Raw genomic sequence first — 18032 nt, 5'->3', positions numbered from 1 at the left:
AGAAAAAAATATTGGAATATTGCAAAAACTATTAATAGTTGTCAAAAGAAATCATTGTCTCTCATTTAGTAGGATACAATTCCATGTGGCCCAGTCCGAAGAGACCATGTGGGGCCCTCTCTCTCCTTGTGGGAGCGCCCAAGTGGGGTCGGGTGCATTGTGAGTTGGGCAGCAACCAAAGCTAGTTCTAGGGAGATGGAACATCATCTCTTTATCCAGGAAAGAGTCTGACTTGGTGTGTAAAGTCGAGATGTTCTGACTAGATATAGTCAGGCTCGCATCATACAAGGTTTGGGCCCCAGTAACAGTCTTGTTGAGAGGTTGGAACATCCTCCACTCTGGAGTTGCCCACAGGTGTGGGCATACTTATTTCCCAGAGCTCGGTGCCTCCACAGTTGAAGGTGGGTCCTGACTGTTATTTATTCCTAGGTACCAAAAAGCCAAGCTCAGGGTACCCACCCTTTTGGGAGTCCTTGCAGGGGTTCCTAGAGAGCATTCCTGGATACTGGACCCTCATCCTGCTGGGGCACTTCAATCACAGATATGGACAACTGAACATAGGTAGATACGGCACGCCCCTATTGAGCTGTGTGCCTATGGCAACCTGAAGCTAGAAGGGCCAAAGGCATTAGCACATTCTGTTTGTGGACAGCAGTAAAACCGAAAGAACAGTAATGCATTGTGCTGCTTACGGTTGTGCACAATGCCGTACATTTACAAAAAGAGAACTAGGACTAGCCGCCTTTTACAGGTAAATATGTTTTATGTTGCATAGTGGCCTGTCACGTCTGTGGCAGCACTACTCGAGCCGGATGGTGGACTATTTGTCCAGTGGGACTCCAGAGGCAGGTGATGGATACCATTAAGCCAAGTGGAAATCAGGTTGGTTGGGCACAAAGGTAAAAATTATAGCATGGATGAAGTTTAGTGAGGCCAATGAGACTTAAGTCCAGACAGCTTTAAGGAAATTCTGGTCCAGCCTCATGAGGAGGAACCAGTTCACCATCAACACTGTATATAGTATGTATAGTAGGGACAGAGACCTCCGCTCAGGACGTTGTGAGATGGTGGGGGCAATACTTCAAAGAGCTCCTTAATTCAGACACATCTTCTTATGAGGTGGTAGAGATTGGGGACACTGAAGTGGGCTCCTCTGTCTCTGGAGTTGAAGTCAACAAGATGGTTAAAAATATCCTCAATTGCAAGGCCCTGGTGGTGGATGAGATTCGCCTAGAGTTCCTAAATGCTCCGGATGCACTGGGGCTGTCCTTGTTAAAATGCTTTGATAAAATTGCATGGACATCTGGGACAGTGCCTCTGGATTGGCAGGCTTGGGTGATGGGGGACCAGGGGATGACATTCATCAGCCTATGCAGTGAGGTCTATTCAGGGGTGCTCGAGAGAAGGATCCAATGGAAAATCAAACCTCAGATTTAAGAGGGCCAGTTTGGTTTTCATGCTGGCTGTGGAACAGGGAGGGCAAGGAATTTCACCCAACCATTCTAAATGTGCTTTGTGGACTTGGAGAAGGCATTTGACTGTGTCTCCCAGAGAGTCTTGTGGTCTTGGAGTGTGCTTCAGGAGTATTATGCACCTGACCCCTTGAATGCCTGATGTCAGCATTAAATCTGCCTCTAGTCAGATCTGTTTTCAGTTAGGGTTGAACACCACCAAGGTTGCCATTGGTTTGTTACCTCAGTATTATGTCTCAGCTTTTTGCAGATAATTTAGTGCTGACAGCTTCACCAAGCTTTGATCTTCAATTCTTGGAGTGATTCGCTCCCAAGTGTGAAGCATTTAGCAGAGGTGGGCATTCCGTCAGACTGACGGGCCGGTCTGTCATTCTGGCGGATGCACGTTTTGCTGACGATTGACGATTGATGGGACACCTTTTAAAAATTATGGACTGATGAATGATGGATGTGGGTTTTCATTCGTCAGTGTAATAGTCACTAATCCTGCTTAAGATGCTGCCCCTGCGACCTGACCTTGGATTGGTGGATGGATGGGTGGAAAGACAATTACATGTCAGTCAAACACAATACCAATGCTATTAAATTGGAAGGTTTCTCTGAACTTTTGCTGGTAATATACACCTAGATGCTGCAAATCACAATAACACACAATTTCACATACCATATCATTGAGTTTAGTAACAAGCATTTCTTGGAGCTCTTCCCTTTGTGCACTCAATATTATCAAATCATAAAAGCATAGAAATGCCCTTACGTTTCTGTCTCCCAGATATAAAATGAAACGGTCCTCTATTGGATCCTGGTCTGGGTCAACTCTCAAAAATAAGCTGATGGACGTCACTGCTTTCAGGTCATCCAGGTTGGTATCAGCATGAATCTCCACTGAAGACTGACCATTGAACTTCATGGACACTTGAGCCTAGAGCGGAAAATATGTCATTGCGAAATTTGACATTCTGTTTTAGTGTGCCTCTTTTATGCTGTTAAGGTAATGTTTGGAAAATGATTAGTTTCCTTATAAACTTAGAATATATTATGTAAGTTCCACAAAATACTAAATCTGCATACTGATACAATATCAATGTATCAATCTAGTCTTTTAAAATGAGCTTGTTATTATTATTAGTCACAATTTCTAGTGATAACACAATGCATACACATGACTAAAATACAATAAAATACTGGTGTCACTAAATGCAACCTCACAATTCAGTTTAATTGGGACAATTTGAAGATATATCACGGGAAACTTTGGAAGTTTGGAAGCATGTGTGTAATATTTTGTAATATTTGGGGTGTAGCTGATGCTGAATACGTTGAGTGAGAACTAACCTTCTTTGCCACACTTCTGGCCTGGGCTATGAGTTCTCTGATTCTCATGACATTGGTGGTTATGTTATTGACAGGCTTCTTCTGCTCAACCACTTTAAGCTTTTCCAAAAGCTCAGGAACAAGAAAATGGAGATGATCCACTGTGAAGTACAAAACAAGCATGTAAGAAGTGACTGACATTTAACATCACGGTGTTTTACAAAAGAATGTACATTTACTTATTATATATATTGCCAGTAGTTTTAGCGAGTACATCAATTATCAGAGATGCTATTTAGACAATCTTTGGATAGGGATTAGATGACACACATAAAAAGTCTACAAAAGTAACCCAAGAGTTTCTTGAAGGACAAATAGAATGGTCTTTCAAGACAATGTAATCTAGGGGTGGGCGATATGACGACATTAGATCGTTAATCGGTTTAACGGGTTTGACGATCTCATAAAGCCGAAAGATCGTTTGATCATCTACAAGGCACATAGTTTAGCTCAATGCCGGCTCAAAGCCGCTGACACATACCCGACCAACCAATCACAGCACGCACAGTGCACCGTACGTGACACTCTCCGCCTCCCTGTTTGTTTGTATAGCGGGAAGCTATAGCGGAAAGTCACCACGAAGCAGAGTTGGTCCCGAAAAGAAACTCCACATCCACAGTGTCGATTTGGTTTGGCTTTTCCTCGCAGGAGAAAGCGCAAACCAGTTATTTGCAAAGTTTGCAGAGACTCGGTTTGGACGTCAGATGGCAACACGACAAACCTGTTTAATCACTTGTGGGGACAGAGACAGCACCCAATAAACTACGCCGACAGCCAAAGCAAACTGAGATCAGTCACATAGTAGCCAGAGGCAGCCGCTAGCTCCAAGCTAACGCAACCCACCGTAACACAGTCATTTAACGAGGGCACTCCATATGAAAAAACAAGCAAGCAGTGTAAAGCAGTAACTGAGGCAGTGACTTATTACCTTTGTGAAGACATGATTCCCACTAAAACTGTGGAAAACGAGGGCTTTAAAAGGCTGTTCGAAGTACTAGACCTGCGTTACGAGCTGTGTTATTATATTTACATTGTGTTACCTTTTATTTTTACATTCACATTTTGATAAAAAATTGTCACTATTGAAATTAAAACCTGTTCAGAATGCTTAGCTGACTTAAAGCGGAAGTCAACCCAAGCATATTTTTTTCAAGAATATGTTCCCAGCAGGCCCACTAGTTGAAACACAGAATTCTGATTAATTTTGCGTTTGTGGAATATAAATTAAGTAAAATGCACTTGTTTTTAGCCATCTCAGGGGGTAGCCATTTTGTCTTCTGTCGACTGAAAATGACATCATAACTGCTCACAACGACCAATCAAGGCTCAGATTCAGAGAACATGTCAGCTGTGATTGGCCGTTGTAAGCAGTTGTGATGTCATTTTCAGTCGACAGAAGACAAAATGGCCACCCCCGGTGATGGCTAAAAACGAGTGGATTAACACTTATTCCACAAACACAATATTTATCAGAATGCCCTGTTTCAACTAGTGGGCTTGCATAAAACATATTCTTGAAAAAAATATGTTTGCGTTGACTTCTGCTTTAAAATGTTTGTTTTTTTCTATTAGAGTTTTATACACATTTTAAATTTGTTTTATATGTTTAACATGAGGAAAATGGTCAAAAATGTGCAAATTAGTCTTAAAAAAAACATGGGAAAAAAAAAGAATCATGATAAAATCGTGATCGTGATTTTATTTTTAAAAAATCGTGATATGATATTTTTGCCATATAGCCCACCCCTACAGTAATCATGTCGCAACCTAACAAGAATACCGCACATATATTTAGTTAATAAAGCTATATTAACTTCAGTTTCTGAAGGAAGCAAGACTCAGCAACAAGCAATTAATGAAGGCGTCTGCAATGTCTCAATTGGGAACGTTTTGACGATAATTGTTTGCTTTAACGATGTATAAGATAACATACCTGATTCCTTTGCAGAGTCAATGGCTTGCTCATAAGCAGTTGTAGAGTATTTATTTTTGCTCAGATTATTGGCCCATTCCTCTACTTTGTTACTGATAGGCGTAATTGTCTCAAGCACTGCGGCTGAGCGGTTAAGAGTTCCTTCAGCGACGTTGAGAGTATACTCCAGTCGCTGGTTAGTTCTGGCTAGAAAGGGCAGAAAAGATGTGGCAAGATAATTTATGTCCACCTTTAGAACATTCAGTTTGACACAGATTTTTAACATAGCTAGGCATATTCTAGACTGTCTTCTACCTGTCTGAAATTCAGAAATATCCTTCACCATTTCTTCAAGTTTTTGGGTGTTTCTATCCAAGGTCTCTTTTGTCTCTTCAATGTATTTCAGCTTGTCAACCACCTCGGCTTCAACCTCTGGAATCAGAATGATGTAAATGTGGGATAATCGATCATCTTATGCAACAATGATGGGATAACCAACGTTTGCGTGTTGCTTACCTATTTGTTCAGAATGCAATGAAACAGACTCTTTGAAAACATTGTCACATTTTAGCACAAGATCATTAAGCTGCACATTGATCCCAGTGACGGACTGAAGCATGGAAGAAAAAAGGACAAAGCAACTTAATGTGGGCGAGAATACCAAATGTATTTGCTATGTATTCTGTGAACTTACGTCATTTGCTGTGTGGGATAAGTTCAAAGTTGTAAGTGATGTGATATTGGCGTTGTTGATGTATTTCACTATATTGGTGTAGACATTGGCAGCACTTATGGCCTTCTGCACAAAGCCATTGGTATCACTCTCTCGCAGGTCCCTGAAACAAATAAGATATGTTTTAATGTTATTACCAGAGGTGAGCATTCCGTCAGACTGAAGGACTGGTCTGTCAATCCGTCACTGATAGATGCCCGTTTTATTGACAAATGATGGGACACTTTTTTTGGATGGACTAAGCACAGACGGAAGTGGGGTTTTTTTGTCCGTCAGTATAATCATCAGTGACCACCCGTTTTGCTGGCTTGTTTTTTGCGGGAGGGGGGACGGACTGATGGACCGACTGATGGTCTGATTGACAGACTGTCAATTATGAGGGACGGTTGGAAAAGATGAGTAGAATTTTACAACCTTGGAAGGGAAATTCAAGGGAAAGTTTTACTGTTTAATACATTAGTAATTCCCCAGTTTATCAATTATTCTTCCTTCAACTAAAATTAAGTTTTATAAAAATTGTGAAAAAAAAAAATTTAATGGAACAATGAACTGAACAAGTTTAAAAGGTAATATTTATATCATTCTTATCAAAATGGCAGACTGAAAATTAAAAGAATCTTCAAGTGATGAATTAATTTAAAGGCTTCCTAGGTAAAATTTATTCTAACAAACAATGGCTGATAGGTCAACGATTATACTCAAACTTTACCTTCTTCTAAAAGAATTTATTTCCATTTTACCAACTATAAAAAAAATACACATTAATACATTATTTCTAAATTATTATAGGTAATGTGGATGAATTCAAATATTGCTATTGGAGACAAACACTTGCTCAGGGATGAATGTATTAAAAATTGGAGATTTTATATCTTTTCATGGATTTACGATGGTCGACTAGTTAGCACGTCCGCCTCACAGTTCAGAGGTCGTGGGTTCTCCTCGTGTGTGGAGTTTGCATGTTCTCCCCGTGCCTGCGTGGGTTTTCTCCGGGTACTCCGGTTTCCTCCCACATTCCAAAAACATGCATGGTAAGTTGATTGGATACTCTAAATTGCCCCTAGGTGTGATTGTGAGTGCGGATGTTTGTCTCTGTGTGCCCTGCAATTGGCTGGCAACCAATTCAGGGTGTCCCCTGCCCACTGCCCAAAGACAGCTGGGATAGGCTCCAGCACACCCCGCGACCCTTGTGAGGATAAGCGGTTCAGATAATGGATGGATGGATGGTATGATGTTGTGTTGGTGACACGGTTTGTGGGTAAGTCATTTTATTGCGGTGGAATGGGAAAGTGGGGGGTTCAAGGAATTGTTTCACCCAGAACGCAAACCTAGCCAGGACTGCTTCTGCTTATGAGGAATATTTACCAGTGTGTATGTGAATATCTGTGTTATGCGTGATGTAAGAAGCTCAATTATGCTCTAAGACACGTTTCTTACTCCTCCAGTTTGGTGGCCTGTCGTTCAAGCTCTTCAGCATGCTCATTTGCCCTTCCAATCAAATCTCTGTCAGCGGATGAGAGCTGTTCCATCTTCTCTATCAGCTTTTGGCTGGCACCATCAATTGCAGCATGGTACTGTGTTATATTCTGTTAACAAAAGCAAAGAGAAATAGACACACTTATATAAACATACACACATGCACTCAATGGGCGATGTGGGCTAAAAAAAATGAAATAAAAAAAAAAAAAATCAATATTTTTTCAAAAAACTCATGATAATTTGACGATATTCCACAAAAAATATTCTAAATCTGCAGTTGCTTCACAGAACAATTATGGATGGACAGCGTTTGTAAACGATAGGTCTTGTTTATATTTTAAAAAGAAGAATGAGGGTATATCACTTCCTCCTCCTCCTTTGACGTCTATGCACATTGATTTGCAGAATGAAGATTTCATCACTTCCTCCTACACTGAAAAAAAGATCCTTGGATTTACTTAATTCAAACATGTACATTGGTTGCATATGATTAAAATGTAGTAAACCTATATGTAGTTTTGTTTTCTTCAAAAATAAATTATATGTACTAGTTTTATACATTTTAATAAAACAACTAGAGACGTAATCTGGGGAAAGAGCACCGCACATTGTCTCATTTGTTTGTGCTTTTTAATGTGCTCATACAGGTAAACATTTTTGCTACGGCGGTACACCTTGCTGCACACGTAACATGTTTAATATTTAGGACAAAAAAAAAATCAGAAAATGAAATCTGAAAAATGACTTCATGAACTGTGATGCGGAATGCAATGTAGTCAATGAAAGAAGCCCTGACTGAGGAATAAGAAAACAACCAGAAATGAAAACAAACTTAAATGATGTTGATTTTTGTATAAAAGTGGATTCCCGTAACAAGAAGTATTTTCCAAAGCAAGTATTTTTGGATATCATTGCAATTTTACAACACTCCCAATCATGTCTTTTTCAGATATACTCAGGTAACATTGGCACATTTCCAAAGTGCCTGTTCCTCGTTTTTTGTGACATCACGTGTGATCATGCAAGAGTTTTTCCTCTGACTTCATTTTGAGATTAGTGATAGAGCAAAATCTTAATGTGCGCTCTCCTTTGTATTGAGATAATCGGAGCACCCACACACAATACAACTAAACCTAAATATAACTAAATGCCGGCGGCACGGTGGTCGACTAGTTAGCACGTCCGCCTCACAGTTCAGAAGTCGTGGGTTCGATCCCGGCTCCGGCCTCCCTGTGTGGAGTTTGCACGTTCTCCCCGTGCCTGCGTGGGTTTTCTCCGGGCACTCCGGTTTCCTCCCACATTCCAAAAACATGCATGGTAAGTTGATTGGATACGCTAAATTGCCCCTAGGTGTGATTGTGAGTGCGGATGTTTGTCTCTGTGTGCCCTGCGATTGGCTGGCAACCAGTTCAGGGTGTCCCCCGCCTACTGCCCAAAAGACAGCTGGGATAGGCTCCAGCACGCCCCGCGACCCTTGTGAGGAGAAGCGGTACAGATAATGGATGGATGGATAACTAAATGCCCAAACTGAATTTACTAATAGGCCTACTTGATAAGAACTGAGGTAGTTTTGTACAAAAAAAAAAATAATTAAAAAGCGATCATACCTCGATCAGTGTATCCACCTCAGCCACATTCTCTTGTGATTTAGAAATTATGTCTCTGGCTTTTTCCGTAATGTTATGAGTAGCTGTTAACTCTGCTTCCATCTTCTCCTGCGTTGCCTGAAATAAAACACAAACAAAAAACATGGCAACCTGTAAATATGAAGAAAAAGAACAAGAGACAGTTTTCTTTGTTGATTATGAACAAATTACTTATGACAAATGAAAAAGGCAAACCTCAAAGGCTTCCGCTTGCTTTACATTAACACCAAACCTTTGTCATGTTATGGGTCAACTGAGGATTCTGTCAAGAACTGCTTGTGGTGATGAAGCAGGCTAGACAGTTTTAAACTACAGTTAACTCTCACTCAACTCAGACAGGTCCATGAGTTGGCCACATATCTTAATTGCTCCCATGGATAAAATAACATATATCATCTGCATTTACATTTTCTCGAAAGGGACCTTTAATTAATATCGCATTGGTGCTAAAACGAAGACGTTGGGTGATTCGAAGTTGAAAAAGCCGATTTAACCGTCCTCGTGCTATTTATCATACAACTCTGACAGTTTGCTTTGGTGTTCTCCTCCAGCAGATTAGTTGGATTAGTCAGCAGAAAAAAGTCAGCAAATTAAGAAAATATTTGCTGTGAAGCTACACCTTTGATGCTGATTTGTTGAGTAACTTTTAGTTTTTTTTTTCTGAAACAGATCAAGGACCCTCTTTTCGTGACCAGCGCAAGTCTAGCGCAAAGCAGTTTTGGTATTTTCGTAGGCCAGAGGGGGGTTGCGCTGTTGTGGCAGTGAACACAGCCGACTTGCTTCCTGGGCAATGGAAGCAGCTCCTCTCTCTCCCTTTAAACTCAGGAGCGGCGCACACAGACTTTGACTAGAAGGAAGCAGAAATTGACTCGCTGGGGTACATGTGGGAGATCGACGCACACAAAGTACATTTATAAGGAACTACAAGCAGACCTCCACTTGCAGATGATGTAGAGTTGGCCAGTGCTGCCACAGATCACCACTGTGAAGTGGGTCCTTGGAGGCCACTTTCTACCCCGTTTGTTTCCTAGCCGTGTAGTGCCCTGCGATTGGCTGGCAACCAATTCAGGTTACTGCCCAAAGACAGCTAGGTTAGGCTCCAGCACGCTCGCGACAAACCTGTTTAATCACTTGCGGAGACAGAGACAGCACCCAATAAACTACGCTGACAGCCAAAGCAAACGGAGATCAGACACATGGTAGCCAGAGGCAGCCGCTAGCTCTAAGCTAACGCAACCCACGGTAACACAGTCATTTAACGAGGGCACTCCATATGAAAAAACAAGCAAGCGGTGTACTTCAAAGACCCGCATTACGAGCTATGTTTTTATGTTTAAGTTATGTAACCTTTTATGTTTACATTCACTGCACATTTTGATACAAATTGTCGCTATTCAAATAAAAACCTGCTCAGAAAGCTTAAAATGTCATTTTTTTCTGTTAAGAGTTTTATCCATCCATCCATTATCTATACCGCTTATCCTCACAAGGGTTGTGGGCGTGCTGGAGCCTATCCCAGCTGTCATCGGGCAGTAGGCAGGGTACACCCTGAATTGGTTGCCAGCCAATCGCAGGGCACAGAGAGACAAACATCCGCACTCACAATCACACCTAAGGGCAATTTAGAGCGTCCAAACAACCTACCATGCATGTTTTTGGAATGTGGGAGGAAACCGGAGTACCGGGAGAAAACCCACGCAGGCACGGGGAGAACATGCAAACTCCAGACAGGAAGACCGGGGCCGAAATCGAACCCACAACCTCTGAACTGTGAGGCGGACGTGCTAACCAGTCGATCACCGTGCCGCCCAGTTTTGTATGCATTTTAAATATGTTTTATATGTTTAACATGAGGAAAATGGTAAAAAATGTGTAAATTAGCCCCAAAAAAATGATGTAAAAAAAAGAATGATGGTAAAATCATGATCGTAATTTTATTTTTTTAAATTTGTGATGTATTTTTGCGGCGGCACGGTGGGCGACTGGTTAGCACGTCCGCCTCACAGTTCAGAGGTCGCGGGTTCGATCCCGGCTCCGGCCTCCCTGTGTGGAGTTTGCATGTTCTCCCCGTGCCTGCGTGGGTTTTCTCCGGGCACTCCGGTTTCCTCCCACATTCCAAAAACATGCATGGTAAGTTGATTGGATACGCTAAATTGCCCCTAGGTGTGATTGTGAGTGCGGATGTTTGTCTCTGTGTGCCCTGCGATTGGCTGGCAACCAGTTCAGGGTGTCCCCCGCCTACTGCCCAAAGACAGCTGGGATAGGCTCCAGCACGCCCCGCGACCCTTGTGAGGAGAAGCGGTACAGATAATGGATGGATGGATGGATGTATTTTTGCCATATCGCCCACCACTACTACAAGAATTATATACATGGCATTGGGCCAAGACATCCTACGTCACAATTTGATAAATGTTATATTTTTTCACAAATATGTACTATTGGTCAGTACACGTGTGGGTGTTATCTTTTTTTAATGGTTGCATGCTGTTTTGGGGGTCTCCTGATAAGTGATGATTTTGGAGGTACAAGGATTATGCCCGGCGCCAACGATATGTATTTGTTTAGAGCGATTCCAATACTACTGAAATGTCAACGTATACAGATCAATAAAATTAATATTCAATACTACAACAGTTATAATTAAATTGGGATAAAATAAAACAAATCATGAACCAAAGTTTCTTGTCCAACATTAGTGACGGCTGAGAAAAGGGACCACTGGATCAAAAGAAAAAAATTCCCACAGACAAACTACAACAAAGTCTTCCCAGAGGAGTGAAAGCTGTTACAGCTGCAAGTGGGAAACCAACTCCTTGTTTCCTTTCAATAATACATTTATACATTCGTCTGTGTCCCAAAGCTTTGGTAGTGTAGATCCAGCTGTTGATAATGTCAACCAGAAAGTTCTCAAAATATGTATTATAAATATATTGTGTAAACTAAATAATGCCATTCTGAGAACTTCTACATCTGTATTGTCACATTAGTCAAATAGGCATCTAGTGGAAATTGCACTGGGCCGAGACAAAGATGATAAAAATATACTGCAGAAAATCTTTTCTCTCTCTTCTTTAAAATCGTTTAATGCCTTCACTAATACATAGGTCTAAAAAAATAATAACATTAGGACTAGACAAGAATTTATCTCTATATATATCGTTATTTCTTTTTTCTTCACCCTTAAACTGCTGGCTAAAAAATTGGACAGACCTGCTACTTTAAGTTGTTTTGTATCAAAACAACCCAATTTGTACAATTATTTTTTTTTTGTACACCATAACCCAGAAAGTAGGGTCAAATTGCCCAGCGGTTTAAAAAAATAAATAACGGCTATGTACAAAAAAAAAGTCTGTATTAATTCAGTGAATTAAGTTAATGAGTGAAGATACAATGCCCTGTTTTATTTTTTGTAATATACATTCTCGAGAACAGATTTTTTAATTTTATTTCTGATCCTGGAAAATGAATCTAAGCATAACAGTGGTACAACCCATAACCCATAACTCTGTCCAAGTCCTATGGGAGGTACAAAACCACAATGTAGTCGAAGGTACATGCTCATTTATCTTTTAGGTTATAACCTCGGGAACACATTAAAATTGTACATATCTATGTGAGCTTGGGGAGGTATGCTGGCCAAGGGTAGGAGTATGGACTCCTAGAAAGGGTCTACTAAGTGTATACATATGCTTATTGTATGAAATTAAATACTCAGTGTGACCCTCATGAGGATATGCGGCTCGGATATTGGATGGGTGGATGAGCAGAAAAAGCTGGAAGAGATACAAGAAAAGAAACATTCACTTGACCCTCAAGGTCATGGGAAATTACCTCATTCCTCTGGAATTTGAGGTCATTGCCGCTGTTCCTGTCCCGCGTCTCCTCAATTGTACTGGTTGCATTCTGGAGGAAGGACTGAGCGTCAGACAGCTTGGTAGTGAAGCGAGACAAAGCCAACTTGAGTGAGTTGAGATGACCATGTGTAATCAATGATTTCTTCTCCAACTGACGAATACGCCTTAACACTGTAAATACAGCCAAGATGAGGAATGTGTTACACTCAAAATTCCATATTTCATTTGTATATCGTCACTGTCCTGTGAAAAACATTTTCCATTTTTTTCATTTCTTATTTTTACATGAATGGTGTTTCCGCGTTACAGACATCGCATTAACATGAACATTTTTAAAAATCCAGAATTGGACATAAGTGTTTTTCACAGGACAGTGACGATATATAACTCTATATTCATTCACAAAATAGCAGAGGTGGACATTTTACAAAATTTAGCTGGTCCGTCATCTGTCATCCATTAACAGCTTGGGTACCTGGGCTTCATTCGTCAGTCCGTCATTTTTTGTGACAGACCAAGTTGTAATTGTCAGTTCATCAGTCTGTCAGTCAGTCAATTAAGTCCATCTATTAGTCTGTCAGAAGTCCATCCTGGTCCATCTGTCGGTCCCCCCAAAAAAACAGGGGGTGTCAGCAAAACGGGCGTCTGTCAGTTACGGACCAACACGTACGCTTGTGTCGTTCGCGAACGTAACGACTATGAGCCGGCTTTTTGAAGTGAACGACGGGAGCCGGTGCCCCACCTTTCAGGAGCCGGCTCCCTTCGAGAAGCTTTTTTTTCTCTTGAGGTGCATGTGATTGGTCAATATGCGTGGTGTCGTCTCTGTGTCTGCGCTGCTTAGTGCACTGAGCCGGGGGGGGCAGCCTGGTACACAGCACAGTGTGCACACGAACGGGTCAAAAGAGGAGAGAGAGTGCAACATGGAGGACAAAAAGAAACAAAGTAAAAAAGAAATGAGTCAAAGCAGGAAAAGGATCCAAATTTGGACTCATTTTAATTATATTGATGGCTCTACTACCGTAGAGACTGCTGATCTTTTTCTTTTTGTTTTACACATTTTAATTTATATTTTTGTCTGTTTTTCAGGGGTTCTGTGTTGTTTCAGTCTAAATTTGTTGAAGGCGAATTGTATTTCGTGTGTTTTTCAGGGATCCTGTGTTTCACTTTAAATTTGTTACATATAAAAAAGCTAAATGTTTATTCTTGTATGTCATAGTTTATTTGTTGTTGCACTAAAAAGTAAATATTTTTAATTTACATTTCTTTGTGTCGTGTGTTTTTTAGGGATTCTGTGTTGCTTGACTTTAAAGTTGCTTAGTTTAAAAAAGTTAAAAGTTTAAATTAGTTAAAAGTTCACTGTTGAGTGAAAAAATAAAGGCTATTACAATATAGTATATATATTTTTTATTAATTATTAATTCATTTTGTGCATAATGTTACACTATTATTGGTAATATATCGATTAAAGCAACAAAAATAATCTGAAGAGCCGTTTGGGAGCAGAAAGAGCTGGCTCTTTTTAGTGAGCCGAGCCGCAAGAGCCGGTTCTCTAAAAAGAGCCGGAATTCACATCACTAACTGTCAGTGACGATTACACTGACAAAAATCCACTTACGCCAATACTTAGTCCGATATATTTGAAGGAGAAGTCAACCCAAAACATATCTGTACAAGAATATCGTCGCTGTCCTTTGAAAAACACTTATCTTCAATTCTGGAAACTTTTTAAATTTTCACATTAATGCGATGTCTGTAATGCGGAAACACCATTCATGTAAAAATAAGAAAATGAAAAAAAATTGAGATAAGTGTTTTTCACATGAAAGCGACGATATGCTTTATGCAGGCCCAGTAGTCGTAACATGGCATTCTGATTAATATTACAACCCTCCTGTTTTTGGCCATCTCAGGAGGCGGCCATTTTGCCACTTGCTATCGACTGTAAATGACATCACAGTTGCTCAAGGCTCAGTTACCGACCAATCATGACTCATCTTCAGAAAACAGGTGAGCTGTGATTGGTCGTTTGCTGAGCCCTGAGCAACTGTGATGTCAATTTCCATCAAGTGAGAAAATATATATATATTGTATATTTAAAGATTAGGAACATCTTTGAATTTACTTGAATGCAATTTTGAGCGTGTACATTTCTGTTTTTATTTTTGTTTCTTAACTAAATATACTTACAGTCATGGGCTTCGGTTGACTCTTCAATGGTTGTAGGCCCTTGTGTGGATAAATCAAGATTTCTCATGTGGCTCACAATACTCATCGCTTCATCTGTGTTTCTCCTGACCACCTCGGGATCCGCTTCTTGGTCAACGCTGTACAGTTCCCATTCATGGATCATTCCTGCAGACATTAACAAAACAAAAGTACCATAATCTTATGTGCAGGGTGACAGAGTAAGACTAAACCATGGCAAAAAACAAAATGGTTTCTGGGTCAGGGCTTTTGCATACATTACTAAACATTTTTAAAGTCAATCAAAAACATTATAATCCTAAATAAGTATTCTATTTAGTTAAAATAAATTGCATTTATACATAAACATACATAAATTATGAGTAAAAAGATGCAATGTCATGTATTATCTTTAACCAAGCTATGTTTTCTCAGTGTCTTGACTGTTAATCACAAAGTAGTTTCCATGTCTTTCATTAATTCTTACCCCATCATTGTTTTTATTGGGTCTATATAGTTATAATGAAATTTGTGAGGAAATTAAATATTTTGTCCAGTGTTTACAGTGACCCGTGACCGCCTAAATCCACAGATTAGCCGAGCACCTCCAGTATAAGGACCGTTCCAAAAAGACTTGGTGTGTGATTGCTTACAGTGTTGGGAAAGCAGGACAATGCCATTTAATGGATGGCATCAGCCTGGGCCAAGCAACAACATCAATCTGTTTGAAATGCACATCTAGTGACAGTTAAACACCTACAGATGTCTTGTTCCTGGTCTGGCTAAAGATTCCTTTAGGCACAATCCACTGTCTCATCAGGCCCATGTGTTGTCTGGAGTGCACAGAGACACATGGGGGAGCCTACATGTGATTTCACATGCACTATCATATTGCTCTAGAAAGCAATCCACATTTCTTAAATTATAAATGTAAGGACTCCAAATGTATTTGTTTTATTTGAGTCAAGAGATATGGTACCTTCAATGCGTATGTTGAGGTCAGTGAGGTTTTTGCTGAAATGTTCAGCTAGCATTAAGGTTTGCAGTGTATCCTCATCAAGCTGGTTCCCCAGACTCTTCACTGTGTGTTCCTATCGATTCAAACAGAATAAAGTAATTCCATGTTCAACACCAAACATACCATGCAGCCGTGCAACCTTCGAAATTGAACTGCAGCATGACTAAAAAAAAAAAAAAAAAATTGGCAACGTGCATTAAGCAAACCTTTTCACTTTAACATTTCTGATATTTAAATATAACTTGACTGACCGATTCACTAAGCTTTTTTAAGTATGATACGACATCCTGTGTGGAGTCTTCCACTCCCCCAGTCTCTGTTTTTATTTCAGACAGTTTGTTTCTCCAGGCATGAAACTGATTCTGAAACACACAAAGAAATGCAGTTCAATATAGTTAGCTATTCAAAAGGACTTCATTCACCGCAGTACTATATACTAATTCTTACTTTGGCTGTTATTGTGATGTATCTGTGTATGTACCTGCAGGTGTTGAGCAGTGTAGTCATAGTATTTGACTCTGTCATTAACAGCAGCCCCAGTTGAAATGTTCAACACTCCAACCCTCAAATGGTCTAGTGTTTTGTTGGACAGTCGCAGGTCTCCGATAACATGCCAAATACATTCATCACAACCTGCAAAGAATTATGTATTTATTATTAAGATTATGGTGTTGATTTGCTACTGTAGTTAAGTCTTCTTACTGATATTGCACGGATTAACTGTTGCAGGCTCTGGTAGGCACTCTCCTGTTTGCATATCACAGTGACTGCTCTCACAGTCACACTCTGTAAAATAAAATAAACACACATTCTATATTATACTGTACAGCTTTATAGCTTCTGGCTCAAATTTTCTACTGCTGTCGATGGACAAAAAAAGGGATCCATAAAATTTGCTGAGAGGTGTGTAGTTAGCATTACTGTGCTAATTCTTTGACACATTCAGAATAGCAAAATTGTAGTAACTCCACAGAGAATAATTTAGGGGGGTCAATGCCACAATCCCTATAACAGCAGTTGTCGCTCTAGAAAGAAGCCGAAAAATCAGCCAGTAGAATTTGAATTTTGGCCACCTTGCGAGCACGTCACACGCACGAGGGCCGATAGTAGGCCGGACTAAAATACACCTCCGGCATGCTTAGTTCAATCACATTTCAATCACATTTTATTTATATAGCACTTTTCATACATAAAAATGCAACTCAAAGTGCTTTAAAAGATTCAAAGCAAAACATAGAATTATCTTCAATCAAAAGAAAAGATAAATTATTTAAAAGTTGTTGAAAGCCAAACTAAAAAGGTGTGTCTTGAGCTTCCTCTTAAAAATATCAACAGTCTCTGCAGACCTGACGTCCTCTGGCAGGCTATTCCAAAGGTGAGGACCAAAACGGCTGAGTTAACGGCTAGTTAAGACACTTTTTAAATTTGTCGCCCTACCCACCCGCCCACGAAATGGGCAGGGACGGACTGCCCAGCTCTGATAATTTGTTAGATTAATATTCTTCCAGAAAACCTCACAAAGTGAGTGGGTGTGCTTGGGATTTGAGATTATTCAGAGGAAACATTTTCTACATTTGTTGGATTGACTGCAGATGTTAAAAAAAAAAAAAAAAAAACTTTCGTCAAGAGAAACTGAGAACAATTGCATGCTGTTTCATATATGGACAACTTACTCTTGCAGCCAGAGGGGCTGTAGTCCCAAAAGCCTGGGAGGCACCTCTCACAGTAACGACCTCCGGCACCCGGGCGGCACAGACAGCTGTGAGTGAGAGAATGGCAGGTGGGACGAAGAGAAGCTGGCCTGCATTCACATCTCTGACAGCCTTGGCAGCTGGAGAAACCAGAGTAACCCTCCTGAATTACAAGTACAAAAAACAATGTTAGGACCTGTTAACTGATTTTGGGGAGGCAAGGGGTTCTCAACTTTTTTCACCTTGGGGTCCAATCTTCCCAGTATCCTGCTCAATTTATTATCCAGTTGGTATACAACCATTTTGGACTAATTGACAATGTGCATGTGACTAATTAGTCATGTGCAACTGATATGCATGTCCAAATTAAGTAAATCCAAAGGATCCAAAAAAAAGATCATTTGGATTTACTTAATACGAACATCGGTTGCACATGATTGAAACGTGGTAAGTCGATGTGATTGTCCCGTGTTTTCCTAAAGAATAAACAAATGTTATGCGTTAGTCTAACACATTTTAATCATGTGCGACCGAAAATCAAGTACTTTTTTTTTTCAGTGTACCCACACGGGGGCAACTCTGCCTAGCTGTGTGACTCTATGTGCTATTCTTCTATTAACTGAAGTCAACTGATATGTGTGCCAAGAATGTCACAGATAAGAAGAT

At 40.3% G+C, this 18032-nt stretch overlaps 1 protein-coding gene across 2 annotated transcripts in view; it reads right to left on the bottom strand.

Moving 5' to 3' along the window:
- Nucleotides 1–18032, bottom strand: part of lama4 (laminin, alpha 4) — a 55065-nt gene that overhangs the window by 14001 nt on the left and 23032 nt on the right. For both annotated transcript variants that reach the window (XM_086019584.1, XM_086019583.1), the window contains exons 7-21: nt 17349–17529; nt 16378–16461; nt 16157–16308; nt 15927–16037; nt 15637–15748; nt 14661–14825; nt 12451–12644; nt 8578–8694; nt 6929–7077; nt 5453–5594; nt 5275–5368; nt 5074–5190; nt 4780–4965; nt 2808–2947; nt 2230–2394 (exon numbers count right to left, since the gene is read on the bottom strand). In XM_086019584.1, coding sequence (XP_085875710.1) covers nt 2230–2394; nt 2808–2947; nt 4780–4965; nt 5074–5190; nt 5275–5368; nt 5453–5594; nt 6929–7077; nt 8578–8694; nt 12451–12644; nt 14661–14825; nt 15637–15748; nt 15927–16037; nt 16157–16308; nt 16378–16461; nt 17349–17529 — 2109 coding nt within the window. The remainder of the gene's footprint in view (nt 1–2229; nt 2395–2807; nt 2948–4779; nt 4966–5073; nt 5191–5274; nt 5369–5452; nt 5595–6928; nt 7078–8577; nt 8695–12450; nt 12645–14660; nt 14826–15636; nt 15749–15926; nt 16038–16156; nt 16309–16377; nt 16462–17348; nt 17530–18032) is intronic.

The sequence above is a fragment of the Filicampus tigris genome, chromosome 20, assembly GCF_054856515.1.
Source record: "Filicampus tigris isolate MCC_2025a chromosome 20, RoL_Ftig_1.0, whole genome shotgun sequence".
NCBI lineage: Eukaryota > Metazoa > Chordata > Actinopteri > Syngnathiformes > Syngnathidae > Filicampus > Filicampus tigris.
The sequence above is the reverse complement of the archived record's forward strand: the minus strand, read 5'-3'. Positions and strand labels throughout refer to the sequence as shown.